The sequence below is a fragment of the Astatotilapia calliptera genome, chromosome 7 (assembly GCF_900246225.1).
Source record: "Astatotilapia calliptera chromosome 7, fAstCal1.2, whole genome shotgun sequence".
Classification (NCBI taxonomy): Eukaryota; Metazoa; Chordata; class Actinopteri; order Cichliformes; family Cichlidae; genus Astatotilapia; species Astatotilapia calliptera.
In genome coordinates, this window is record NC_039308.1 from 19,271,810 (window position 1) to 19,299,122 (window position 27,313).

General features: G+C 38.5%; 1 protein-coding gene across 2 annotated transcripts in view; it reads left to right on the forward strand.

The window, feature by feature from the left end:
- Positions 1-25,700, forward strand: part of LOC113025646 (maltase-glucoamylase, intestinal-like) — a 28,079-nt gene extending 2,379 nt beyond the window's left edge. For both annotated transcript variants that reach the window (XM_026173619.1, XM_026173620.1), the window contains exons 2-48: positions 1,537-1,657; positions 2,113-2,198; positions 2,451-2,571; positions 3,318-3,427; positions 3,588-3,739; positions 4,639-4,810; positions 4,988-5,087; positions 5,337-5,449; positions 5,551-5,676; positions 5,793-5,924; positions 6,170-6,289; positions 7,956-8,069; positions 8,230-8,314; positions 8,697-8,814; positions 9,518-9,689; positions 10,496-10,612; positions 11,304-11,458; positions 11,879-11,963; positions 12,101-12,157; positions 13,634-13,758; positions 13,959-14,047; positions 14,286-14,335; positions 14,579-14,761; positions 15,242-15,376; positions 16,032-16,238; positions 16,335-16,489; positions 16,763-16,931; positions 17,467-17,563; positions 17,886-17,998; positions 18,492-18,617; positions 19,103-19,231; positions 19,378-19,494; positions 19,606-19,668; positions 19,745-19,861; positions 19,954-20,044; positions 20,150-20,288; positions 20,970-21,103; positions 21,282-21,316; positions 21,491-21,607; positions 21,966-22,114; positions 22,573-22,657; positions 22,840-22,896; positions 23,098-23,222; positions 23,501-23,589; positions 24,040-24,089; positions 24,891-25,058; positions 25,253-25,700. In XM_026173619.1, coding sequence (XP_026029404.1) covers positions 1,537-1,657; positions 2,113-2,198; positions 2,451-2,571; positions 3,318-3,427; positions 3,588-3,739; positions 4,639-4,810; positions 4,988-5,087; positions 5,337-5,449; positions 5,551-5,676; positions 5,793-5,924; positions 6,170-6,289; positions 7,956-8,069; positions 8,230-8,314; positions 8,697-8,814; positions 9,518-9,689; positions 10,496-10,612; positions 11,304-11,458; positions 11,879-11,963; positions 12,101-12,157; positions 13,634-13,758; positions 13,959-14,047; positions 14,286-14,335; positions 14,579-14,761; positions 15,242-15,376; positions 16,032-16,238; positions 16,335-16,489; positions 16,763-16,931; positions 17,467-17,563; positions 17,886-17,998; positions 18,492-18,617; positions 19,103-19,231; positions 19,378-19,494; positions 19,606-19,668; positions 19,745-19,861; positions 19,954-20,044; positions 20,150-20,288; positions 20,970-21,103; positions 21,282-21,316; positions 21,491-21,607; positions 21,966-22,114; positions 22,573-22,657; positions 22,840-22,896; positions 23,098-23,222; positions 23,501-23,589; positions 24,040-24,089; positions 24,891-25,058; positions 25,253-25,330 — 5,448 coding nt within the window. In that variant the 3' untranslated portion in view covers positions 25,331-25,700. The remainder of the gene's footprint in view (positions 1-1,536; positions 1,658-2,112; positions 2,199-2,450; positions 2,572-3,317; positions 3,428-3,587; positions 3,740-4,638; positions 4,811-4,987; positions 5,088-5,336; positions 5,450-5,550; positions 5,677-5,792; positions 5,925-6,169; positions 6,290-7,955; positions 8,070-8,229; positions 8,315-8,696; positions 8,815-9,517; positions 9,690-10,495; positions 10,613-11,303; positions 11,459-11,878; positions 11,964-12,100; positions 12,158-13,633; positions 13,759-13,958; positions 14,048-14,285; positions 14,336-14,578; positions 14,762-15,241; positions 15,377-16,031; positions 16,239-16,334; positions 16,490-16,762; positions 16,932-17,466; positions 17,564-17,885; positions 17,999-18,491; positions 18,618-19,102; positions 19,232-19,377; positions 19,495-19,605; positions 19,669-19,744; positions 19,862-19,953; positions 20,045-20,149; positions 20,289-20,969; positions 21,104-21,281; positions 21,317-21,490; positions 21,608-21,965; positions 22,115-22,572; positions 22,658-22,839; positions 22,897-23,097; positions 23,223-23,500; positions 23,590-24,039; positions 24,090-24,890; positions 25,059-25,252) is intronic.
- The last annotated feature ends 1,613 nt before the right edge of the window (positions 25,701-27,313 follow it).

A 27,313-nucleotide genomic window follows, 5' to 3' on the forward strand; every position in this document is an offset into this window, starting at 1 on the left:
TGAAATAATTCTGTTATTGTGTGCAAATCAAAATAATTTATGCTTTTTCAAAGAAAACTAGTAAATTTAGAAATGTAATGTTGAAAATCTCTTGCTTTGCTAAAAAAGTGTTTGGAAGAGGCCTAATAAATGTTTCCTTATCTGTACCTTTTGTGTGTGTGTGTGTGTGTGTGTGTGTGTGTGTCTGTTGTAGCTGATATTTAGTAACTATTCTGTTGTGTTGGGACACAATGCAATGCTGTTAGGGTGTTTTATTGTTATTGTTGATTTTAATCAAGAATCAGTCCTTTGATTATGTGTTTATTGCAGCATGTGATTATCAACAAATGCCAAGCCCATAAATAATTGACCAAATGAACGTGCCTTAGAGGCTAAAGTGCTTCACTTTCTAGAGACTGGATTTTTCTATCGTACAATATTCGCCATTTGAAACTAGTTCTCAACCCTTCAACATATCATGTAACAGAATGAGTGCCATATTGCTGTTGCTGAAATGTAAATGTGCTACTGCAACTATGTTACACATATTTTTTTATGAGTGTAATTGGTTTTTTTTTTTTAATTATTTGTGTTTTTTTGTCAGTTGTCTATTTTTCTCGTATTTTTAAGGAGATATTTTTAAAAAATAATCCAAACCAAGCCAACTTTATTTATGAAGTGCTTTAAAACAGCAAGTGCTGACTAAATGCAAACATAACATATTAATAGTAATATATTAAAAAATATATATTGCAGGGGATGCTGCACAGTGATAAACTGATAAAATGACATCCCAACATCTCAAAAGTTGGGATGGGAGAGAGGCTATGTTCATTTGCTAATTATAGACTACTAACTATGGGTTTTGCTAAGTCATGGCTAAGTATGCACAATAATCTTTAGTTAAATTCTAACCACACAACCATGTCCATGCACAGTGTGCATGATAATGGGGTGATTTCTAACAGCCCGCTAAGCAGATTGTAGGCTACACTACTTCTATCGAATGATAGATGGTTTATGGCTTTGGGACCTGCATGAAACACACGTACACACACACACATACACACACACACAAAGTAAAGGGGGTTGAGTCTCTGTGACAATGCACAACACTCCCTCATCCTCTGGTTTATAAGGGTGCTACTGCTGTCAAACTTTGAGCACTTGGCCCCAACCTGTGGAGGGAACCAAGGTAAGACCACAGAGGCAGGCTGTTTAGCTGCTCAGCTCAAAAATATTACTACTTATACCTTACAGTATGGAGGAGAGTACACTCGCGTGAAACCTAATTGCTTGATGGGTGCATCTGCAAAGATTAGGCTAAGACTGTTGAACACTGTCTTCAATGTCCAACTTTAGGTTTATTGTAGTCTCACATTCTCGTTCTTTACTGTAGGTAATTACATTTTCTGTCTCAGTTTTGCAAAGCCTTTGCAGAAACTTCAAGGTTGATGCAATGAAAATGTGAAATGTTAAACTTCTTATCCATTCCCGGGTTTTAATGATTATTGGCCTTTATAGTGTTTTGCTCATGTTCATTTTTGTGTGTGCTAGATGGGGAGGAGACGCTTCTCTGGCTTGGGGGTGACCCTAATGGATCTGTTCATGCCGATGACCGCGACTGCAATCACCTTTTTAGTTCTGTCTGCCACCACAGTATCTGCTGTCAAAAAGGGTAGGTGGACCACCGAGGCATGTCACATACCTTTAAATGATACCTCCTTTGAATCGAGTCCTTCATCCTGACTGCAGGCAGACAATATGCCCACTGGATAAATATCTATATACCACAAGTGCATATTTTTTTAAAAATCCCTGTGATGTGTCTTTTAGTGTAGGTAGTTCTGTTTGCACATATACAAATTACTCTTACTCTGATTTCAGTGTTTTTAGCATTTTTCTTTTATTATTGTTTTCTTATATATCTCTAGTTTGCTTTTTGTTTCTTCTTTACCCTTAAAATATTACATTACTTCCTTCTTTGCGTGTTTGATCATGATTATATTTCCCAATGCAGAGAATAATCTCCATATCAATTTACACTAGCAAAATTGCAGCATTTACATTTTATAATATTGATTTGATTGCTTGGCTTCAAGGAGATATTTAAATTTTTTTTGTTGTTGCCAGGAACAACTAAAGCATTTGTCCCTACCTGTCCCAACATTCCTCTTGGCGAGAGAGTAGACTGCTTCCCTGATCCTGGAGCTTCCCAGGTATAAGTCACCATAGTTTCCTAGAGTCCAAAGTAATGTGTGAACAGAATATGTTTTTTTTCCCCCTCAAAGAGCCTACACAGAAAAAAAGTTATAATCAGTGGGTAACTACTAACGTAATTTTTTTCTTGCACTGCTTATAATGTCTATTTAAACATTTGCAGTGGTGACAAAAAGCAGTAGTAATACTAATCACAGCATTAGTGACATTAATGCGGATAATAATAAAGACAACAACAATGCACTGAACAGGCGAAATGTGAGGCGCGTGGATGCTGTTGGAGCCCACGGGATGAGAGTAACGTTCCCTGGTGTTTCTTCCCAACCAACCATGGATACACCGTGGAATCGCAGGATTCATCAAGCCCTTACGGTAAAACACATTCCCCTCTTATTCTGTCCTGTTTTGGGACTCATGTACTCACTAACAGAGGAAAATTAAGTGGCCTTCTAGTTAACCGCCTCTTGTTCCTTCCACTTATCTTTTTCACATAATTTTTCTTTTCCTTTTTCACTTTTTTAACTTTGCCTATGGCAAAGTTTTTGGTATAAATGTGGCACTATTAACAGGTTTTTCTTTTTTCTACCCTCATGTGAAGTGCTGGGTATTTCATGCATTTTCCATCCATGAGCATAGTCAGATATGCATTATGACGTGAGTTTAACTGTCACATAAAAATGAACTAATTTCTTTTTTACTACATGTAAGTTAAAATGTCATCAAACACGTTGACATATTAGCGCTGACAACGTACTCGATAAGCTCTGCACCCTTTTATCACTGAATGACTAAAGTATATTGTTTAAACAGATTCCCATTTTAATTCACCCGACAATTTTAATGTGATGCTACAGCTGTGGAATGAGACAGGAATGCTTGCTTATAGTGAATCATTAGATCGTTAGGTTTATGTCTCTAATGTTACAATTTAAGTGCGCTGGGACACTGAGACGACTGTTAAATGGAAGTATGTGAATGTAACTGAATCAAATTGAACTGCTGCTGGTTGTCTGATACCGATGTATCCAATTGATTTCTATAGTATGTGGATATGATGTATTATGTGGATGATATATTAACCTTCTTACCATCTTATTGTCTTCTGTTTAATTTTGCAGTTCTTAAAGCAAACCTGATAAGAATGGATTCTCCGTCTTTATTCGGTGGGGGGATAAAACAACTGTCGCTTGAGGCAGAAATGCAGACAAACAATCGTCTCCGATTTAAGGTGAACACTTACACCGTATGCAAATCTGCAGCTTACAGATATATTTAATGGTCAAAGGATTTGGATTAATGAAAGGATGCTTAATACAAAAATAGCAATATACATGAGAAATTGTTACTGTGACTGTGAGATGAGGCCTGACTCCTTTCCTCTCCCTCAGATCTACGATCCCAACAGTAACAGATTCGAGGTCCCCCATGAACACATCAGCAGTCTTCCCAGTAACCCATCCATTCCCATCAGCAGCACACTGCAGGTCACACAGAAACCCTTTGGCCTTACTGTGCGCAGGAAGGAGAACCAGAAAGTTGTGTAAGCAATCACTCTGCGTAGGTGCCGTGAGTATTTGTTGTGATGGATGGAAAATAGGGTTGTGTATGCACATATGCCTGCACAAATAAAGACGGACGAGGATATATTTGTTAAAAAATTTATTGCAGTAGAGGCTTGTTGAAATGATAACTTATCAGAATTCTGTCGCTTTAGACAACAGAGGATAGATACTAATAGATTATCAATGATTCTGTGCATCATTTGAAATCATTGTGTAAGAACTTCTGTAAGACAATGCCCATGCAACACGTGATTACTTTGATGGTGATACAAGTCATGCTTGGCTGGCCCTAGCTGACACCACATTGATCAAGTACTCCTCAGATAAGATAAATACAGATAACAGAAGAATGGAACTGGAAACGTCAGCAGTGTATGGCTTCTTTTGAAGACTAGACAAATGCTACCCAGAGGCCTTATTAGAGATTAATGGGCTGGCCTGTCTCTGTGTGTTTTTCCTCCTTGTTGTTTAATTTGCTCTAAAAACTCATCTCCCAGAGTAATTATGTTTACTTCTAGTTCCATTTCACTCTAATTCCTTTACTTACTTCACTCAAACATGAAGTCATAATTCTGAGTAATCATTAATCCTTAAGTTAATCGTTAAGGAAAATATCTTTGGTATCAAGTGAAAGCATACCAACCAAGAACATTGCTTTTGAGAGATCCCATTAAATTTAACGTTTTACATTGCACTTATTTAACAGAATTACATGTAATCGGATTACTTAAAAGTCAGCATTTGGGCAAAAATAGATTTTTTTCAGGGTTCTTTGTTTCCCTCTTACCTGCTCTCCCTTTCCCCACATCCCAATGTATCAGTCTGTCTTTACACTTCCCAGTGATCATTTAGTCCTTTGTTTCCTCATAACGTTCAGGTTCGACACCACAATCGCACCACTGGTGTTTGAAGATCAGTACATACAGCTGTCTGCCAGACTTCCATCACATAATATTTACGGCCTCGGGGAGCACGTCCACAGGCAGTATCGCCATGACACCAACTGGAAAACCTGGCCAATTTTCACCAGAGACGCTTTCCCTAATGGGGTGAGGACAGCATGCACATGTTGCATGTGCTTCTTACAAGTCTGTTTGCCTTCTCATAGGGCCTATAATTGAATGCCTTGTAAGCTGATTATTCTGTGTAGTCACCCCCTCAGTTTCAGTAAGTGTCCCACATGCCTCTATTGTATACTCATTTGTCCCACTGTGGCTTCTCTGCAGGGAACACACAACCTCTACGGACACTATCCCTTCTTCCTCTGTCTGGAAGATGAGAGTGGAAAGTCATTCGGGGTCTTTCTCTTGAACAGCAATGCTATGGGTAAAGACATATTCACACAAATGCAAGAACACACACTAGCAGTTGATTAAAAACCAACAGAAAGTGTAAAAAAAAACCCCACCCCACACATATATATTCTGAAAAGGTGACGCATTTGCAAAAAAAAAGGAAATAAGATAAAATAACCTTTAATAATCAGACACGTGGGAAATTTGTGTGACTTGTTTTAAAATCACAACATAAACTTATATTGCTATGATTAAGCTACTTTTTTCTGTTTGTTTCCAGATGTGACACTGCAGCCTGCCCCAGCTGTGACCTACAGGACTATTGGAGGGCTTCTTGACTTCTACATTGTCTTTGGTGACACACCGGAACAAGTGGTGCAGGAGTTCCTCGAGGTGATTTTACTAAATGCAAAACATGTGGCGCGAGGTTTCTTGTTAATATTGTTGTGTGGCTCACTAATTACATTAAAAACACTTCCAATTATGCCGTTCAGCTCACTGGCAGGCCCGTCATGCCTCCCTACTGGTCACTGGGATTCCAGCTTTCTCGGTGGAACTACACCAACCTCGACATAGTCAAGGAAACAGTGGAGAGAAACCGTGCTGTGGGCCTCCCATATGTAAGATTCAGTCTGTTTGAGTTTTAAAATTCCTTTTATACATCAGACTCTCATTTGAGAATTGAAAATTGCATGGACATAGCATATCAATGCAGTGTTTTTTCCATCCCATGCAGGATGTCCAATACACCGACATAGACTATATGGAGAATAAAAAAGATTTCACCTATGACAAGCTTAACTACACTGAACTTCCTCGGTTTGCTGACTATCTCCATGAGAGGGGGCAGAAATACATCCTTATCCTGGTAAGAAGTACTTTGTGGCCATATTGGGTGTATTTATGTAACCTAGAAAAATAAGAAGAAATTATAAAAACTTCAAATCAAAAACAGACATCAAAGTGTTTAAATCATTACTTCTAGCGCACAGTAACATTTGCTACATCAGCAACACCAAAGAAGAAATGAAAATGACGGCAGTCGTGTAATTTTTATGAATTTATTGATTTGATTTGAGCATATATTCTTATGACTGTATCATTTGTCCCCAGGATCCCGCAATAGCCACCAGCAAGAGGGTTGGAGATGCTCCATATGAGTCTTATGACCGTGGCACTGCGAAGAATGCTTGGGTCACTGAATCAGATGGGAAGACTCCTCTGATAGGAGAGGTGAGCTACATTGTACAAGCCTGATATTCTGATGCATCAAGCGTATTTGCTTAGCAGCACCTGTCTGCTACTTACTCTGTTAATGATATCAAATACCAAAGGTACCACTCCTTTTATGTACTTAATCTTTTTTTTTTTTTTTACTATATATTTACTATATGTTACTATATATTTTTACTATATACTATTATGTCTTTTTTGTTTTCTTTTTTTTTTTTTTTTTACCTGGAAGACCAGTAAAACTAGACTATTACAGTACCATCATATGATATTGTTGTTGTTGTGACACAAAGTCACAAATTTAGTAGAAAAATACATGCTGTATACACCCTGTGTTCATCCACCTGCATCCGCTTGTCTGGATCAAATGTATTTGTGTTACTTTGTGGTTTATGAGTGCACACATATGTGTGGTTTGTGCTTTATTTACATATGTTGTTGTCTTTCGGCTATAAAAACAAAGGTGTCTGCCGCGGGACCTCTGCTGTTGCTGCATTTGTAATGAGGGAGATACATAAACAGACCTGGTATTTATTCTGCTTTTACAACCAAGCAAAAATTGCTTGGAAAGAACAAGATAAAAGCCTTTCCTGGTGGCACAACAATGTTGGCGTGCGTTAGAACATCATAGCAGGACCTCACTCAAACATTTCTGAACATTTCTGCTTAGTTAAAAAAGATGAGCGTAAACAGAGCAGCGGGGAGAGTGGAGGATTTAAGGAAAAGGTTATAAATGTAGACAAAGACATGTGCAGAGAAAGGGTAGGTGCAGATAGATGGACACAAATAACAGATTAGAAGAAAATCTACAGGGAAACAGATCGACGATCGCACTGAGTGTATGGTGACATACACAGGAAGCAAGACATAATGAGGGAGAGGAGACAAAGTAGATAGATGAATAAAGGATAGATAAGATGGAAGGTAGAAAGAGACTTTAGAAAGGCAGTACGCACAGGGTCTGATAGAGACATGTACAAAAAAGACCATAAAAAGGCAATAATAAAGTGACGTATGGAGTTACAGCTGCTGACATTTTATTTACACTCCTGTCATTATAAGTACGCAGCTGGAGATGATAAAATCTAGTCTTGAAGGAAAAAAGATGGCATCTGCAAGGAACTACTTTGACCTTGAATTTCTGACCATCTGCTAAAAACATCTTCCTGTCATCCTAACACGCACACACCAAACCTCCACTCTTCTCAGTGGATGAATCATTTTTCTCAATGTGCATCACTAACGTTGACTTCAAACAGACATGTCTACAGATTCTTATTGCATTATTGATTCTCTCCTGTTGCTCGGCTCATTTGTCTCTTTAGCCCCTTTATCCTTTACCTTCTCTCCTTTTTCTGTATCGCATCATCATCTCTGTTCTCTGTTATTCCCACGCCCCTAAACTGTTCCTCCAGCATCTTCATAGGAACACTGATTTCTCACTCAGAGCTCATAATTTTGGCTGTTCATGCCATCTCATGTTGTCTGCATATATGTTATTGTGTAAACTAACCTCTTGCTTTATTAAACGCATGTTAAAAAAGCTGTTAAAGCTTTCTCCCAAACCTGGAAGGTCAGGTGTATAAACAAAACACTGGAATATGAGTTATGCCTCAAAGTTTTAGGGTTTTTTGGTAAACATCATGTCACATTCTCTCCCTCCAAGGTGTGGCCAGGGGAGACCGTATTTCCAGACTACACCAACCCCAACTGCATCGATTGGTGGGTGGATGAGTACGAGCGGTTCTCCAAGGAGGTCAAACACGACGCACTTTGGATTGTAAGTCAGTTGTAAATACATAAAATGAAGGTATTATGCATACAGGGACTGCTAGTCAAATTGTGGGCTGGACATCGGCACCAATAAAGAAGCACCGAATAAATTTTACTCTCTAATTTCTTGTATATTTACAAGAAAATATTCTCATATGCATTTGCAGGACATGAATGAGATTGCTAATTTCAAGCAAGGATCATCGAAGGGCTGTGCTGTTAACAAACTCAACTACCCTCCCTACATTCCAAGTAAGAGACATTGTTTTCTATGTTCTGGTAAGCCATGATAATGCTACATATTTCATGAAATAGGATATATCATAGAAGTGCAGCTGAACGTCCAACAATAGCAAACATAGTGAGTTCATCAGGCATAGTGGATCCCCTGTGAAGAATTCTGAAAATGAATCTTCTGCCATGTCTTTTGTTCTGACCGTTTCCCAGACAGGAAGATCATAACTATGAAAAGCAGCTTCCCCTGATGCCACCCTTTTTATTGCTCTCGTTCCACTTCCTATTAAAGTATACAGTACATCAATGCCTATCTCATTCTTTCACTCTCTTCCTTTTCTGCATCCTGTATTCTCTCTGTGCTGCTTCTAACTTTCCCCTTATCTGTTCTCTCCCCCAGAAATTTTGGATGACCTCATGTACAGTAAGACTCTGTGTATGGATGCCAAGCAAACCTGGGGCAACCACTATGATGTCCACAGTCTGTATGGCTACTCTATGGTCCTGGCTACTAAGAAGTGAGTACACAAGCAGTGTAACATACATAATCTTCAAAATCAAGTGATGTAGAAGCAGAAGTTACTGACCCATGGCCCTCAACATGAGTTTAATGATAATTTATGTACACAAACCTAGAAAGGCGCGCTGATATGAGAATCTGGTAGGGGCTGGCAAACAGTTAAAGAGTGATTTGTACAGACTGCCTGAAATTCATGAAAACAGCTAGTTGACTGCACAGATACTTAAAATAAACACCTGACTTGTAAACACATCTGTTTAGTTTATTCCTAATGCCAGACACATTGCATTAGCAGGCTTCATGCTAGCTTTTTTTTAGCGCTAACCTTAGCATAACATTAGCATAACTAATGGAACCTTAGCATAAATCCTGCTAATGCAAATGCCCATTTATGATAGATTAAATATCTTACATACTGTGCAATTTGCCTTATCTCTAAGATTGAAAGGTGCTAAACTGGCTAAATTTCAGAGTAACTAAACCAAAGAAAACCAAGAAAGAGTGTTTTTAGATTAGGGGAGACTTTACATCTCCTAATTCTCATTTCTCTAAAAGTACAGTATTACCCCTCATATCCACTTTTGATACCTGTTTCTCTGTTACTTGTGCATTTTTGCTTTTTTTTGTCCCCCTGTCCTTTTGTAACTTAGTGATCCGGTATCATCTGGTTGTCTCCTTTCTTTCTTCTCTCCATCCCACAGAGCTATGGACCGTGTGTTTGGAGAAAACCGCTCCATGATGCTGACCCGCTCTTCCTTTCCAGGTGTGGGAAAATATTCAGGTCACTGGCTAGGCGACAATGCTGCCACCTGGAATGACATGAAATGGGCTATCCCTGGCATGCTGGAGTTTGGGCTCTTTGGAATACCCTATGTGAGTAGCAAACCTTCAGAAAAAATGTTAAATGCTAGCTAACCAAAAAGCTTTGAATATAAACAAAAGAAAGATGTTTAGCAACATATAAAAGTATGATAATAACATTAACCATTATCACACACATATGACATGTGCAGATGCATAGAATAGGTAAAGAAAAAAATAAAACAGAGGGTTTCACAAACTATTTCACGGACACATATATGCCTAGTTCACAGATTTCAAACAACAGTAGAAAAACAGTGAGTCAGATGTACACACACACACTTCCCCAGCTGTGCACATCAGGCATTTGTATATACATGCCAGGGACTCCTATTGGGACTGTATCACTGCAGCCTGCCTTTTAGGTTTCTCAGAAGACACATATAGAACACAGGGCAAAAAGGATTTGGATCATTTCCCTCCCATTGAGCCTGCTGTAAAATGTGACCAATAAGTAAATAATAGAAAGCAAACAGTCTCTGCAGAGTGGCCTTTGAATGCAGTCTATTTTTTGGACTCAATTGTGCAATTAATGTAAATAAAGATTACAACCAACAGCTACTGCCAGTAAATCTCAAGTGGACTGAGCCAAGATCAAGAGAGACATTTCAAAAGACAAATAAGGGGCTAAGTTATCACATTGGTGCCATTTTGGCTACTATAATCTAGAAATATTTCATTATCAAATCTGTCTAAAATCCTTGACATTCCCTGTTCTCGGAGTTTGTCAAATATTATTCAACTTTCATTTTTCCAATACAACAAGATACACTTAAATTAGCTGGTTTTGGCTAAACGTCGATGGAAATGTGTTTCAGATCGGAGCCGACATCTGTGGTTTCTTTGACGACTCCCCTGAAGAGTTGTGCCGTCGCTGGATGCAGGTCGGCGCTTTCTATCCCTTCAGTCGGAACCACAACGCTGAGGGCTACAAGGTACTCTAAAGGCAGCTTTTTCTGTCACAAGTCTTATATCAGATGTCACTTTTTGCCTGTTTGGTCTAAAGTGCTGCAGGGTATACACTTCATTTCATTTCATAACACTTTATAGGTGCTGTAGAGCCCGAGCAGTTAAAAGCTTTGCATAGCTGGGGAGAGACAGCTGAAGTGTGACCTTTGCTTTGCCCTACTCATGGCACTCATCACATCCCATACAGCTAGTTCCAACACATACACAGACGCACAAACGAGTTATGGGATTAAAAAATCACCCAGATCAGATTAAGGACCACAGCCTGCCCTCACCACTGTCACTGAACTAGCATCACGCATAATTTGTTTTCATTTACTAGCTGTCTTTACGAACTTTACCTCTGGATCGCTCAAATGTAAAAAGTAATTAAAAAGCGTAATGTAAAAGTAATTTTGTGATTATTCATTATGAACAGGCCTAATGTGTATTTGTTTGCACTACCTCACCCATCCTTTTGACAGCTTTATTGCCACTCGATTCTTCTAATTCTCTAGTCCTTCTAAAATCCTCTAGTTTTTTACTTCCCTCGCCCCTTTGCTGTTTGATCACTTTTCCATTAGTTTATCAGTAAACCCCCCCACAAATCTTTATTTTCTTTTCCCATTACCTGTTCCTTATTAGCCTCATCCCTTTAATCCGTCTTTCTGTCTCCAGCCTCAGGATCCAGCTTCATATGGCGCTGACTCAGTACTGGTGGCGAGTTCTAAACATTACCTGACGATACGTTACACACTTCTGCCTTACCTCTACACAATGTTCTACAAAGCCCACACCACGGGGGAGACTGTTGTACGTCCCGTCATGCATGAGTAAGTCACTCAGCATATTGTCTTAAATCAATTTAGTACCAAATAACAAAAGGAAAAATAACGATAATAATGAGATAAAAGTGATTGTGACATAGAAGTGAAAAAATGATTGGAGATTACTCCAATGATTCAATCATTGTAAAGCATGATGGAAAACTGGCATGATTAGCCGATGTAAGGACAGCTAAGCTATGAGGCCTAAACTGAAAAACACAGACAAATTAAAAAGAAGGTATAATCAGCAAATAAAGACACAGAAACAGTAACAATATATAAACAATATGAAGCTTTTTTTTTTTTTTAAAAGTTGGCATTAAACAGTGGAACATTAAACATATAGACCTTAATCTAAAATATATTTTAGTCAGTCACGACATGATGACAGATATCTAATTTCACTTGTATTCCTCCTCGTCGTAGATTCTACTCTGATAGTGAAACCTGGACAGTGGATCGCCAGTTCCTTTGGGGAAAACACCTGCTCATCACACCTGTACTGGATCCTGTAAGTGAACACACACAAACACACTCCCCTACTCATCTGTTTTCTTCTTTTCCTTCTTGCTCTTTCTGTATTTAGATATATAAAATTATGAAAATGTGAAAATGGCTAAAGACGCCTTTTGCTCTTGTGTTGTTCAGGGCGTAGACATGGTGTGGGGATATGTACCAGATGCTCTGTGGTATGACTATGAGTCGGTAAGAACATGTTCTGGTTGATTAAAATGTTTTCCATAAAGCACGACTATTTCCTTTAGTGTGATTGTCTTGATAGATCTATAGAAAAAAAAAGCAGTTGTATAATTAATTCAATTTGGACACTGCACTACTTTCAGGTCAAATTCTTGCTGTTTTCAGGAAGTTGTCCAAGCTAAGTGCACTTCCAAAAGTAACTGTTTTTAGGTACAATTGCCATAAATCAGACAGTAAAGTATGAGCAGCTGTTAAAATGTAGCAAACCCAGTTATCGAGTTAAAATAATATCTTCAATATAATCTGAACAAAAAACAACTGCCTTAAAAATCCCATTGAGCTGAATTAGCACAATAGGTATATAAGAAAATAGATTAAAAAAGAAAGAGATCAGATAGATGGAGCATCATGTTACACTGTGACAAAAACATGTTTCACATGAAAGTTCTTTGTTTGAGATCGTGAGACTAAGGCGATAAGACAGAGTGGGAGTGAGAACAAAGAGCAAGAAAGAGGACAAGGAGAAGAGAAGAAAGAGACAGAAAGATAAAAGAGGTGTTAAGTTCCTTTGGGACCTTATTTAGGCACCATGGCGGTGATGGAAAGCATCCACCGATCAGATGAATGATTACGCTGGCTGTCATGCTGCTGGACCCTTGTCCTGGTTAGTCCCCCGTTATTATCTGGGTAGGAGTATAGAAGAGTGGAGGAGTAATGATGCAGTGAAAGTGACCATGAAAAACAAGCTACAGAGCAAAGAAATACTGCAAAAACAAATCGATAAGCAGTGGAATGAAAAGAAAGGGCAAACGTTGGACAGCACAACACAAAGACAGCAAAAACCAGAAACAAGAGAGAAAAACAGGACAAGTAGAAAGGAAGATGAAGATTAGGCTGCTGTGAGCATGTTGTCTTCAAGTGATTAGATATCAACTGTGGTTGATTGTGGGCCAATAAAGAAATGAATGGAGGATAGAAAGACAAAACAAAACAAAGAGAGCAATGTGAAGTTTATCTTTATAATATTTTGAAAACCATTTTAACACCCAAATGTCATGAAGCCTGTCGTCTAAGGTAAGACACAGGTTTAAAAGTTGACTGATATATAATGAGGTCCAGTGTTATTCAACATAATGTAAGGAAGTCATATATTAGTGCTTAGTCCACTTGTACAAAATGGAACAGCTACTCTACAAATCATAAGTCTTTTACTAATTATAGTGTGCTATAAAGGACATATTTAATTATTATGTCCTTTTTTTAGTTGATACGCCCCTTCTAGTTTTAAACTGGAGTTTAAATAACAATTACTAATGATGACTAACAGATTTGAGGGATCAGGGCACCCTGATTAAATTGAAACTGAACTAAAACACAATTAAAAATCCATATCTAAAAATGAAAAGTTAATTGCATGGATTATTTAGCACACAAGAGGAAAGTTAGGGATATAATATTTTATTCTTCTGTCCTTCTGATCAGATGCAAAAGCTAACAGTCCGAAAAACACACATGGAAATGTATCTACCAGCTGACAAGCTCGGATTACACATCAGAGGTGGAGCTATCCTCCCCACACAGGAACCTGATGTCACTACCACATACAGGTATACACACACACACACACACACACACACACACACACACACACACACACACACACACACACACACACACACACACACAAATGTGCGCATAATTTTATACTGCACAATTCTTTCATTTTATTGGACTATATTCATTGGATGGATTTGTTCATTTATTCATATGTTTGTAATTTTACATTTGTTTCTGTATATTTAACTAGTCGGCGTAACCCAATGGGTTTGCTCATTGCTCCTGATGACAACGGCAATGCAGATGGGGAACTATTTTGGGATGATGGAGATTCCAGAGGTATTATCTCTTTTCTCATCTTTTGCCTTTTTGTTTGCAAATGTGTTGTATCTGGGGCACTACAAGTTTGGTTGTTTGTTTTTTTTAGCAAAAAAGTTAATTAATTGATGTGACTCTGAAATCACTTTCAGTTGGCTCACTTACATTAACAAGTAGAAGTGAGCCACTTTGCTATGTACCTGTGAATCACTCGTGTTCATCTACTCAGACAAAGATCTGCACATCCTTCTCTTTACAGATACAATTGAGAATGGCAACTACATCCACTACAAGTTCTCTCTTAAGCAGGTGAGTTCACCTCACAAAACCATGCAGCACTTTTTCAAATCCAGTCGACATGTTCCTTTCAATCTGCGCTAAAGTTCAAAGTTCCAAACCACATGAGAATTTTAGCTTTTCCTGTCCATAATGTGCATTTCTCATATGTTAACATTACTCGAAGGCAACAGTGAAAATAAATGCTGTATCTCTTAAATCTGGGATAATGTGTAGAAAGTCAGATCGTGTGATTATGTATCTGCTGCCTTGCAGGGAGTTCTGACTATGCAGGTGACCCATGCTGGTTACAATGATCCGAACAACCTGAAGTTTGACAACATCACTATCCTTGGGATACCCGTTCCTCCCGTGTCCATCTCTGTGACTCATGTTGGCACCACAAACTCTACTACCACATTAGAACCCAGCAACATCCACCACGATGGAGACAAGAAGGTAAACACATGAATGTGCATCGACATGATTACGTACAAAATAAATGTAAAATAAAAACAACATTACTGTTTTTTTCATATCGAAGGAAATTATGTTCGCAAAAAAAGTTAATGTACAAAACACATGGTGTAATAGTGCTAGCAATGCTAACACCATGTTACTGTTACTCACGTGTCAGCAGAATGTATATTTTAAAACGCCACACATTTATTTTTATCTCCAGTTGAGCATCAGATGATCAATGCAGAGGCAAAAGTAAAAAAAGATTTACAATATTATTGTAAGAATAATTATTAATTGCTGTAGGAACAACTAATTTAGAAACATTACAAATAATTCTGAAATGAGAGGACATCCATCATCAAGCCCACATTCTATCTTGAGGAAGCAGGTTTTGAGCTCACTAGCATGGGGAAATTTGAATTCAGAGACAGCTCAGAAAGGATCACCGCAAAAACATTTTCCTCCCTTAAACTTCAGGTGCTGTTCCTGCGTGACCTCAGACTGACCCTCGGGGAGACCTACGTGTTGGAGTGGGAAGTGATACGCATCGACTGCCATCCAGAGGAACATGCGGATCAGGCTAACTGCGAGGCCAGAGGCTGCATCTGGGATGTAAGTAAAAAATGGTCATATGCTCACATACACATGTGTTTTTCTAAAACACAAGATAGGTGCATATGACAACGAAGTATAAACTTTTTCTAAATAATTTATTAAGCAAGTAATCCTTTTTGAATCCTGTTATTAATTCAAAATAAAAAAAATTCTAAGCTTTGATCTGAACTGTTTATGGTGCATGACACCTGTTCTTACTGCCATAGTGTCAGAATCAGGTATCAGGTATGAACAGGTAGAAGCACCAATCATGACTGGAGTGAGATGGGTGCATATTCAATTCAATTCAATTCAGTTTTATTTAAACAGCGCCAAATCACAACAACAGTCGCCTCAAGGCACTTTATATTGTAAGATAGACCCTACAATATTACAAACCAAGACAAACCCCAAAGTCATATGACCCCCTATGAACAAGCTATTTGGCGAGAGTGGGAAGGAAAAACTCCCTTTTAACAGGAAGAAACCTCCAGCAGAACCAGAACCGGTTGGGGTTATTAAAAATAAGATAACGTTTCTATTTAAGCCTTTGATGTGTTGCTTTTGTGACTATTGCTTTAAATTTGTTAATTTTGTAGAGTCTCCCAGCGATTTTAGAAACAAAGTTGCACATATTTAAAATCTCTATGCTTTCTTTTATTTCCCTACGTAGCCAATTACAAGTGGACAAGGCCCATGGTGCATCTATCCTCAAGACTATGGTTACACTGTCACGTCAGTACGGGAAAGAAGCTCGGGCATGACACTTGACATCACTAGGAACAGGAAGTACAGGAGCAGCGGTCGTCCACAGTCACGGGATATTGACACACTCCGTGTTGAGATTAATTATCACACCGGTGAAATGCTGCAGTTCAAGGTCTGATTTTGCTCATTTATTTTTTTGTTCAGCCAATGGTGCATCTGTATTGATTCTACCTATATGCTAATGCAATAACAATTCCTCCGCATTCAGATCTTTGACCCAAACACAAAGCGCTATGAGGTACCAGTGGGATTGTCACTTCCTGCCACTCCTGAGACTGATGAGAACAAGAGACTTTACAAGGTGGTCATTGTGAACGAACCATTCGGCATCCAGGTCATTAGGAAAAGCACAGGAACCGTAATGTGAGTATCTTGGCTTGCATTTCCAAAAAAGTTGGAAGTTGGCATGCTGTGAATTAATTGTTGATTTTATTGATTTTTTGACCTTTCACACAGTGATTTCAAAATATTCTTCCTACTGCTTATTTTTAGTACTCACTTACAGAGAATTTAAACTTCTCTAGTTAAATAAAGCAAAGATAGGGAGAAAGGATGAAATTATTTTGTAGATATGTCAAACATATCGCAATTAACTCCCTCCCTCTCTCTCCCTCACTCCTCTGTTGCATTTCTTAGCTGGGATTCATCTGTGCCAGGCTTTACCTTCTCAGACATGTTCATCCAAGTGTCAACTAAGCTGCCATCTCAGTATGTTTATGGTTTTGGGGAAACAGAGCATCTCACCTACAAGCACGATCTCAACTATCACACCTGGGGCATGTTTGCCAAGGACCAGCCTCCTGGTGTAAGTATCACACTAACACGCATACTGTAACATCGCACATGTGTATATGTATCTGCAAACAATGTAAAAAAACGAGTGCTACTCTCTATTTGACAATATTTAGTTGTTATTTCTACTCTTGATGCAGAGATTAAAGCATAACTTCCCTGAAGGAATGGTTGAAAGGTATAGATTATTTAGGCATTAGTGTGTTTCATCAAAACTGGTTTCATGCTTGCTGTATACAAGAGCACCCTGCACTAAATATCTTTAGCAGCACGAGCTGTAGAGGCTATAGAGATGACTTGTAAAGAACCTGCCAGAGAATTTAAAGCCCATTCATGATACTTTGATGAGATTCTGTTGACATGAGAGTTCACCATGACACCATCACTTTATGTCCTTGACATTATCATGGGTAGTTGCTAAGCTTAAAAAATAGCTCCACAGGGTTCAGACAACTGTTAAGGGAAATAAAACAGGGGAGGGGCGTGCTATAGTACATGTTAAACATGGTCCACACTTGATGCTCACCTTTTGTGTGTCTCTGCTGCAGTACAAGATGAATTGCTATGGAGTCCATCCTTTCTACATGGGCCTTGAGAACACAGCTGATGCTCACGGTGTGCTGCTGCTAAACAGCAATGCAATGGGTAAGCGAAATACACACACATCACGTTGGAACTGATGAATAAACACTATTGCTGGTCCACTTTTGCATCTACACATAATCACACATGCGCACATGTTCCTCTGATGGGGAGATATTTGCATGACCAGCATCACAAAATAAGCACACCCCTGCTTTTGTGTCCTTTGTTTTCATCCCATGAAACATAAACAGATGAACGTGCATTACACATACTGTTATATCCATACATTTCTTGCGAGGATAGTAATTCCTACTGTAAATTTAATGTACATTTGAAAGTAATGAAAATGTCACGTAAATGTCTTTTTTGCTTTGTTTTGTAGATGTGACCTTCCTACCTGATCCAGCTTTAACCTACCGAACTCTGGGTGGCATCCTGGATTTCTACATGGTCCTGGGACCTACGCCCGAGATGGTGGTGCAGGAGTACACTGAGGTACGTCTTCTGGACTTCTGGTTTGTTTGCGTCTATGTAGTTTGTGGGGTATATCGTCATGGTAACTTGTGTCGTAGAACTAACCAGAGCAGGGTATGCTTCAAATAAAAAGTTCCTGTTGGTTGCAAACAATTTTCTATTGTTCTGCAATTACTAATATATGAAACAGGATACCTATTTGTATTTGCTCACCTTAAATCAAATTCACACGTAGTCTAAGCTTACATTTTTATATGTTTTATTAATTTGCTCTCAGATCCTAATCGTGTTTTTTGAGAACCGTTCACAGTCAGCATTTTTGCCAGCTTTCCTTTTTGGGTTCCAAATAGGCTAGATGTAATTTACAGGGCCCTGACTCTGGGCAGCTGTTGATAAAATACAGCACCTTACTTTTTTGCTTCATTGTGCACTCTTATTTAGCCAATCCCACATAACACCTTTTTCCCTGTGCTTAACACTTTTTGACATCCTTGTTTGTTTTTCTTCTTAACAGTTGATTGGACGACCTGTTCTACCTGCCTATTGGTCTCTTGGGTTCCAACTCTGTCGCTATGGTTACGCCAATGACAAGGAAATAGCAGACTTATACAAAGACATGAGGGCAGCTGCTATACCCTATGTAAGTTCATGGAGACAGGATGTTTGTACTTTCTGCAGTTCTGTGGCAGAATATATTATTCAGCGATGGAGCAAGTGTGCACACCTATGATATTTGTTTATTTAAATAAAAGACATTTAATTTATGAATGCTTGTGAAAAAGAGAGAAAGTCTGCACAAAGTTTAATAATTCAATTCTTTAAACATTCGTCTAAAGGAACCATTATTTGTTATGACATATTTATTAATTAAAACCCAGCTAATGATGCCTTGTTAGCAAATGATTTATAATTTAAATACTATTCCTGTTTTCATTTTAAAACGTGATTTAGCTGTTTAGTGCTTTAGTAATGGGTTTATTTAAAAAACAAACAAACAAAACAACTTTAAATAAAAGTTAACTGTATCCACTCACTATATAAAGTGCATTCAGGTGAACATGTGGCAGGCTGTTCAAAGTTAGTTAAACATCTGTTCATTTGAGCTTGAATTGCTGTCTGTTCCAGGATGTGCAGTATGCAGACATTGACTACATGGAGCGTCAGCTGGACTTTGTCCTGGACTCAGAGTTTAAAGGACTGCCTGCACTCGTTGACAGCATGAGAAAAGAGGGCATGAGATTCATCTTCATCCTGGTAATGACATATTAGTAACCACAGGGAAGAAAAAAAGATGTTTGAATGTGATGGTAGTCATTTATATCTGCAAAGGATAAATGTTATTGAAAAAGTAGCCACTGTCTACCACTGGACACACAAGACTTGTGCATATTTATTTCCAGGATCCCGCTATCTCAGGCAATGAGACCCAGCCCTACCCAGCCTTTGCGAGAGGCAAAGCAGCAGATGTTTTCATCAAGTGGCCCAAACACATCAGTGATGGAATTGTGTGGGGCAAGGTAAGAAGGAATGAAAGGTTACATGAGGTTGGACAACATGTGTGTAGCTCAGTATGTACTGTAAAATAAAGCATTTAAACTCTGTGGCTTTTTTGTGGCTTTCTTCTACAGGTCTGGCCTGATTATCCCAACGTTACAGTAGATGAGAATCTGGACTGGGATACCCAAGTACAGGTACAATAATATCCATTCACCTCACCACCTCAGATATATTTAATATGTGCCTAAACTTAAGACTTCTCACCTCCAGCTCTACAGGTCATACACTGCATTCCCAGACTTCTTCCGGCCAGAAACAGCACAGTGGTGGCACCAAGAAATCAAAGAATTCTACGAGAAAACGATGAAGTTTGATGGCCTTTGGATCGTGAGTGTCCAGAAGTAGAAAATGTAACAAAGGCACCTTTATACCAGATGTCCTTTTCACTCTCATCATCTGGACTTTACCTTTCCATGCAGGACATGAATGAACCTGCCAGTTTTGTCCACGGCACAGTTGATGGGAAATGTCTTGGTGATCCAAAACTAGAGAACCCACCATATATGCCACGTAAGGCTGAATGTTGTCTTTGTTCACCCTAATTAGATTACAATAATAAGAATAATTAGGTTATTAAACTCATTATGTTTATCTACATGTGCCTGCATTTTGCAGCCTTGGAGTCCAAACATCTTGGCTTAAACCACAAGACTCTGTGCATGAACAGTGAACAGATACTCAGTGATGGAACGAGAGTCAGACACTATGATGTCCATAACCTGTACGGATGGTCGCACACCAAGCCAACCTATGAGTAAGTGAATATGCGTTTATATATGTGCCGGTTCATGTGTGTGTGTCGTTGCAAGTCTGTATGCGTGTTTTTGTGCGTTATTGTTTTCTTTCCTGCTGACATCAGTATCTGTGCAGGTGCTGTTATTGTTTTGTATTTAAGAAAAGCAATTAACCATAAAAGGTCAAGCGCTCTTTTTTATTTATTTATTTATTTTTTTACATATTAAGCATCCAGGATATTTCATCTGAGTAATGCAAATCATGCCAGAGATCTGTTTTAATATGTTGAAGCAGACAAAATTGTCATCATAATCTAAATCCATAATTGGAATAAAGTCCATATGCATATAGGTGAATAAAAATAATGTAAATGTAAGACTGAAAATTCATATCTTTCAGCATGTTTATTTAACTTAACAATGTGAAAATACATTTGTCCATGAAGTGAAACACTTTTCTCACCGCAGAGAAGAATTAGCTGCAGAAAAGGATACGCGGACGCTCAGGCTGTTAGCTCAGTTGCTTTAGCTTAATTTAATTTAAAAAATAGCACCTTGGATAATTCATTTCTATAATAAATGAATAACTGCTTTAAAAGAAAGACGACACTTTTATGTTATTCTAATTGCTCGGCTATGTATGCGCACGTGTGTTATTTGCATGTGTAAGGCAAATATGCTTGTCCTTCTCCTTTGCACAGTGCCCTTCTGGACGTGACTGGTAAAAGAGGCATAGTGGTCACCAGGTCCACCTACCCCTCTAGTGGAAAATGGGCTGGACATTGGCTCGGAGACAACAATGCCAGCTGGGACCAGCTTTACAAATCCATTATTGGTACACATACACATTTATTTTTAATTTTACTCTTCTGCATAAAACGTGCTGTTCGTAATTGTGTTTTGAAAATATATATTTTGTCTTTAACACATAGGTTAACATGATCCCAAACCCCTAAAATGAAGCAAAAACTCTAATCAGTTTACATAATTTCCAATGTTTCTTTGCTCTACAGGTATGATGGAGTTCAGTCTCTTTGGAATCCCTTACGTAAGTATCATCATCTCTCCTGGCTTTGACCCTCTGAGTGATCTTGTACTTACTAAATAACATACAGTAGCTTAAATTGAGTTTCATTATTTACATCTTGAAATGCAATGTGTGATTTGATTCAACATGATGCTTAAAAATACAAAAGACTTTGGGTTTGACTCTCTCTTTCAGACCGGGGCAGACATTTGCGGGTTCTTTAATAAACCTGACTATGAGATGTGTCTCCGTTGGATGCAGCTGGGTGCTTTCTATCCATACTCACGCAACCACAATGGCAAGGGCAACCCGGTGAGTGGGTTAAATATGCATCCATAGAGATGGATTGGATTGTGAATTTTAAAATCAGCTTATTTGACTTTTTCAGGTTTATATTTGTGCAGTCTGACTTAAATTACTAAACCATCATTGGATCTTAAAATCTAAAGGTTTTAAAATGTATTTTTGCTCTTGGATTCAGTGCCAACAATTGAATTATTTCATTATCTATAGAATTAATTTATTTTTACACCAATCTGGGAATTAGTTGTTTGTCTAGTGTCATGAACAGTGCCATGAAAATGGTGCTTTTACTCATGAACTTTGCTTTTTTTGAAGCTGAAATTTTGAAACTTTTAAATAATAATGTGTTTACATTTTTTTCTTTTAGAGACAAGATCCTGTTGCTTGGGATAAACCATTCGCCGAAGCAAGCCGGGATGTCCTGAACATCCGTTACACCCTCCTGCCCTATTTGTACACGCTGATGTATGAGGCACATACAAAAGGAAACACAGTGATCAGACCACTTTTGCACGAGTAAGCTTAGATCACAACACACACAAATACACAAACACTACTAACAAAACATCTCTGACTGGCTGCAGATGTTCAGTTAAAGTGGTAGATAAAACTCACTTTGGTTACCCATGACTTTTGTATGGAGTTTAAGTAATTTGCTCATGAGAATAACTAGAACTGGTAAGAAAGTTAGAATAGTTTTTCTTGACAATTGCACTTCTTTCATATCGGCATTTCAAAAGCTCTCTGAGCAAGGCACTGCATGTGAGATGATTAGCTACACTTGGCAACTTCCAAACATGAACACGTGAAACTCTTTGAAAAACAAGATCAATTTAAGTGACTCTTAAAAAGTTGCAGCTGGTATTTAAGGAGCTGGCTGGCTGAGTTTAATTGGCTTTCATCTGGAAGCCACTGAATCCTGAATGAGTGCTTGAATACTGAGGTTTAATGGCGTCTGTGCTGCTGTATCGCAGGTTTGTGGACGACAAATCTACATGGGAAATCTACAAACAGTTTCTTTGGGGACCTGCCCTACTTATCAGCCCCGCACTTGACCCGGTATGCTGTAACACACACACACATGCACACACACACACACAAACACACACACGCACACGCACATACACGCACATACACGCACACACACACACACATACACACACATTTTTTTCCCCTTTTTCTTTTAAATGTCTACACCATTAGTGTTGGGATTGATTGTTTTTATATGCGACTGATTTCAGGGAGTCACAAATGTGAATGGCTATCTTCCCAACGCACGCTGGTATGACTACCACACAGTAAGTATTTGTCTATAGCAATAAGATAAGATAAGATAAGATAACCTTTATTAGTCCCACACGTGGGAAATTTGTTAAATAACATTTAAAAGCAAATATTTGTTATCACTGCATTTGCATAATTCTGTTGATTAAAAGATGCCTTCACACTCTACCTGTGCCTCTAGTACTTTAATAGCATTCAATCATTTCTTTCATCAGGCCGGAGATGTTGGAGTGCGTGGCCAAATGATTAACATGCCGACACCCTTGGACCATATTAACCTGCACATCAGAGGAGGATACATCTTACCCTGGCAGAAGCCCGAGAACACTACATACTACAGGTGAGCACACATTATGCCCCATACAGTTAGCTACAGGTCTGCATCCTGTGTGTAGCGTGACCTGTGTGCTTGTTTGTCGGTTAGTGAGAGAGAAACACATATTGCTTGTGTGTTTGAATGTTTTTAAGTGTGAGTGGGAATGAGAGGTGGGACACTCAGGTGATGATCATTTTCAACAGTAAGGAGATCAGGCCCCTGTTTGTTCTCAGCATCAGGTTTAAACAGACGGTGTCCTTTAGATATCTGCTACAAACATTTCCACTGCTTTTTTTTTTTAGCCGGAAGAATCCTCTAGGACTGATCGTCCCTCTGAGTGACAGCGGCACCGCTGAAGGATCTTTATTCTGGGATGATGGCGAGGGAATTGGTAAGTGAAAGGTCCCTCTTAAACACCTACACCTATCAACACACCGAATAGCATGGGGTTTGACATTTAATGTATGTGTTTATAGAGTGATTATTCACACATGCATATACACACAAACACACAAAACACAGTGCTATTTTATTTTAACATTTTAGTAATCCTGTTAGTCAGTAGATAAACATCTTGCCAGCTCTTTGTTGTGTTTTTCTTTTAATGAAAGGCAATGCTGCTTTGTCAGTCCGTCTGCTTAAATTGAAATACTTCAACAAACATTCCTTTGGACTGCTATTAAAATTTAGAGCTACTCTTTTAATCCCCAGTCCTGATAACGAATGGTGATTTTCTAGCTGTCTTATTTTCTTTTCTCAATGCATTACTTGCTTACCTGGTCATGGTGTCATTCATCCAACCAGTTCCATGTTCACTTATTCACGTATTTTCTCTCCTCAGACACGGTGGAGACCAACAAATATCTTCTGATCTCATTTTCAGCACAGTCGGTGAGTTCAAGAGCCAACTACGTATCGTGTTTTTTTTTCATTGTCATTATTACTGTAAATGCATGCTTTAGCATTCAAAATGGCCAAATTAAGTGGATGTCAAAGGCTAACTGTTAGCAGTTGGTGGTTTGAAATATGTTTTTCTTCAGATAAATTTCTAACTTTAGAAAATATTTTGACACCGGTATTAAAAAATAGAAAAGAAAAGGGAAAAGAAAAATGTTTTAGTGCTTTAATGATATAATATTAACACATAATTTTAATTATGTCAAAGCAGATAAGTGACCATTATAGTAAAAAAATGATAACTCAGTAGATGCTTTCAAATTACTCAAGAGCAAAGGTATTTTGTGCTTAAATTTTTGTGGCTTAAAATGAACATGCTTAGTCAGAAGAGAATGAAATGTTGTGTTTCTTCTTCCTCGACACCATTTAGTTAAATAAAACAATAAAAGCCACAATGTAGTCACCACCAGTTTTGTTGGAAGGTTTCTGCAAAAGTTCATGTTTAGCAGTCAGACAAGCTCAAAGCATTTCTTTCACAAACCTGAAAAACTTGGACATGATCTCAGAGTAGATTTAGTATCTGTAGATACACCAAAGGGCTTAAAGTGTCTTCCAGTGCCGATTGTTGTCCAACATGTCATACAATTACCGCAATCCTGTAAAACTGATAGCTGGTGGAATTTATTATTATTATTATTTTGTTTATCAGTGATACAGATCAAATATGTAATCATTTGCACTGGATGTATTTGGTTTTCATTAACCCTCCTCCTTGTCTCCAACCCTCTCATTTAGAACACCTTGTCCAGTCAGGTGACCCACAATGGTCTTACTGCTGGTGATCGGCTGAAGCTGGGCGTCGTGAAGGTTTGGGGTGCAGGCAGTACTAAGATCACAAAGGTTACCCTGACTGTAGCTGGAGTGGCACATAATCTCACCCCAGAGCACAACGTTGACTCCCAGGTCAGTGCATTTGTGGGATGCTCATTTTTGTTATACACATCTAAACACTGTAGGTTTCTCTATTTAAATGTAAATAATTAAAGAGCGTTATTATTATCATTAATATTATACAGCTCACAAATAACGAAGAACAGGCCACGTTAAATGAACGAAAGGATTAAGTCGCCCTCTGTTTTCTCTGCCTCTTCTTATAGGAGCTGATTATTGATGCGACTTCAAAGGATGTTTATGTGGATCAGCCTTTCATCATAACATGGCAAACCAGTGTCTGAGTGCGCTATTTGTGTTGACCTGTAAAAAATTAAGATATCTATGACTAATGATGGAGTAATTTAAATTAAGAAGTGAATATAGTGCATTTTCTCTGAACATGAAATCTGAAACCTCAGTTTGTACCAAGTACAAGAGTGAAACTGTCCTGTTTACTACTGTTCTGCACTTCTACGTAAACGTCAAGCTATATTTCAGAACATTATCCCATCCACCAACTGCTGTTGTTAAAACGTGCGATACTGTAGAATCAGTGATAAGAATAATGGTTTAGCTGCTTGTGTTAAATGAATCCAAGTGCATTAACTGTATGTATTTACCATCATTCTGATCTGATAAACAAGCCACAAATAAATCAAACAACTAAAAGTGTGTTTGTTGTTCTTCTCCTGTGTGTCTCTGTCTTCTTGTTGGTCATATTAGCCAATGAAAAATAGTTTGGAATGTCAGCAACAATTCATTAAGTTGTGGAGGAAAGAAATGCTAACCTAATTTACATGCAGGATCATTGATTTCATGATAATATCCTGGCAAACAGTCACAAACATCTTAAATCTCTTTGCAATAGGTGGCTATGCTTTGATTCATGTGAAAAGTGTGTTTGTGTGGATGTGCTGGCATCTGTTTATAGTACAGCTGTGTTGCCACAATTAATTACCCATAAAATGATGCAGTTATTCATTAGTCAGCCTGCAGTGAAGCTAATGATGTCAGTTTAGCCATGGGAACCTCAAATTGATTTCCAGTCTAATCACCACTCCATGGGAAACAGTGTGTAGGGGGGTTGTGCTTTTCTCGAAAATGTTTAGATCTGTGATGAATCAGTCTACTTCCTGTTTTCAGGTTAGATGAAGAGTTTCACACTTTCACTGTTAAAAACATCCCAACCTTGGGTGCCTCTGGGATTAATTGAGCTGATGATCTGATGGGACATTCTTCCTGGATTCATACAGAAATTATTACTTTGAGATGACGACTGTGAAACAGCCAGGGCTTTCATAGTCTTTACTCTCCTTTCTATCCTTATAGGATCACGTAAATTTTAATAACTCAGACAAATCATGGTCGCATCTCCTCGTCTTAATTCCTTATGGTTGCCCCATGTCCTTCAAACCCTCAGGCCTGATCATTCTCTAGCTTTTCTTCTGTGAACTGTTCATCCTCTGTTCTGTCACTAGCCTTTCAGACTCTAATTAGAGAACCTCATACATGTCTCTACCTGCTACATCTCCACCAGCAGCAGCATTTTGACTCTCACCACTACAATTTTGCAATTCCCTCCTGCTATGTGGTTTAGCAGATTAGTCAACACACGAAACACTCTGTACTTCAGTGAATTATGTTCAGTTGTTTCTGCTTTTAATTTTGGACATTAATAATATACAGCTTTCTGCAGATAGTAAACATTGATGAAAAACCCTAAATTGCAGGACACTGCATTGACCTTCAAAATGCAGTTCCAGTTTTTATTTAAGGGGGTCAAAACATTGGGTGTAAATTGGACACAGTGGGGTGTACTTCCTTACAGAGGTGTGGACTCGAGTCACATGACTTGGACTCGAGTCAGACTCGAGTCATTAATTTTATGACTTTAGACTTGACTTGAAAAAATGTTCTAAGACTTGTGACTTGACTTGGACTTTTACACCAATGACTTGGGACTTGAATTGGACTTGAACCGGTTTACTTGAAAAGACTTGATATTTTACCCCAAATATAAAATTTTACATGCATATTATATAGAGATTGAAAATGTGACGTCATTCACGGGTAGAACCGCAAAGGATTCTGGGAACTCGTGGCAAGCGGTACTAGCGCACGCAGGCTTTCAATTAAAATCAGTTAAACAGCGATAAAAAGAAACACAAAAATGTCAAGAAGCCGTTGTATTATTAACTGCAATAGCCGGTCGCATGACAGCCACGGGAAGCCGACGGGTAAAGAGATCGGTTGTTATCGGATTACGTCGTTGAAGAGAAATTGTT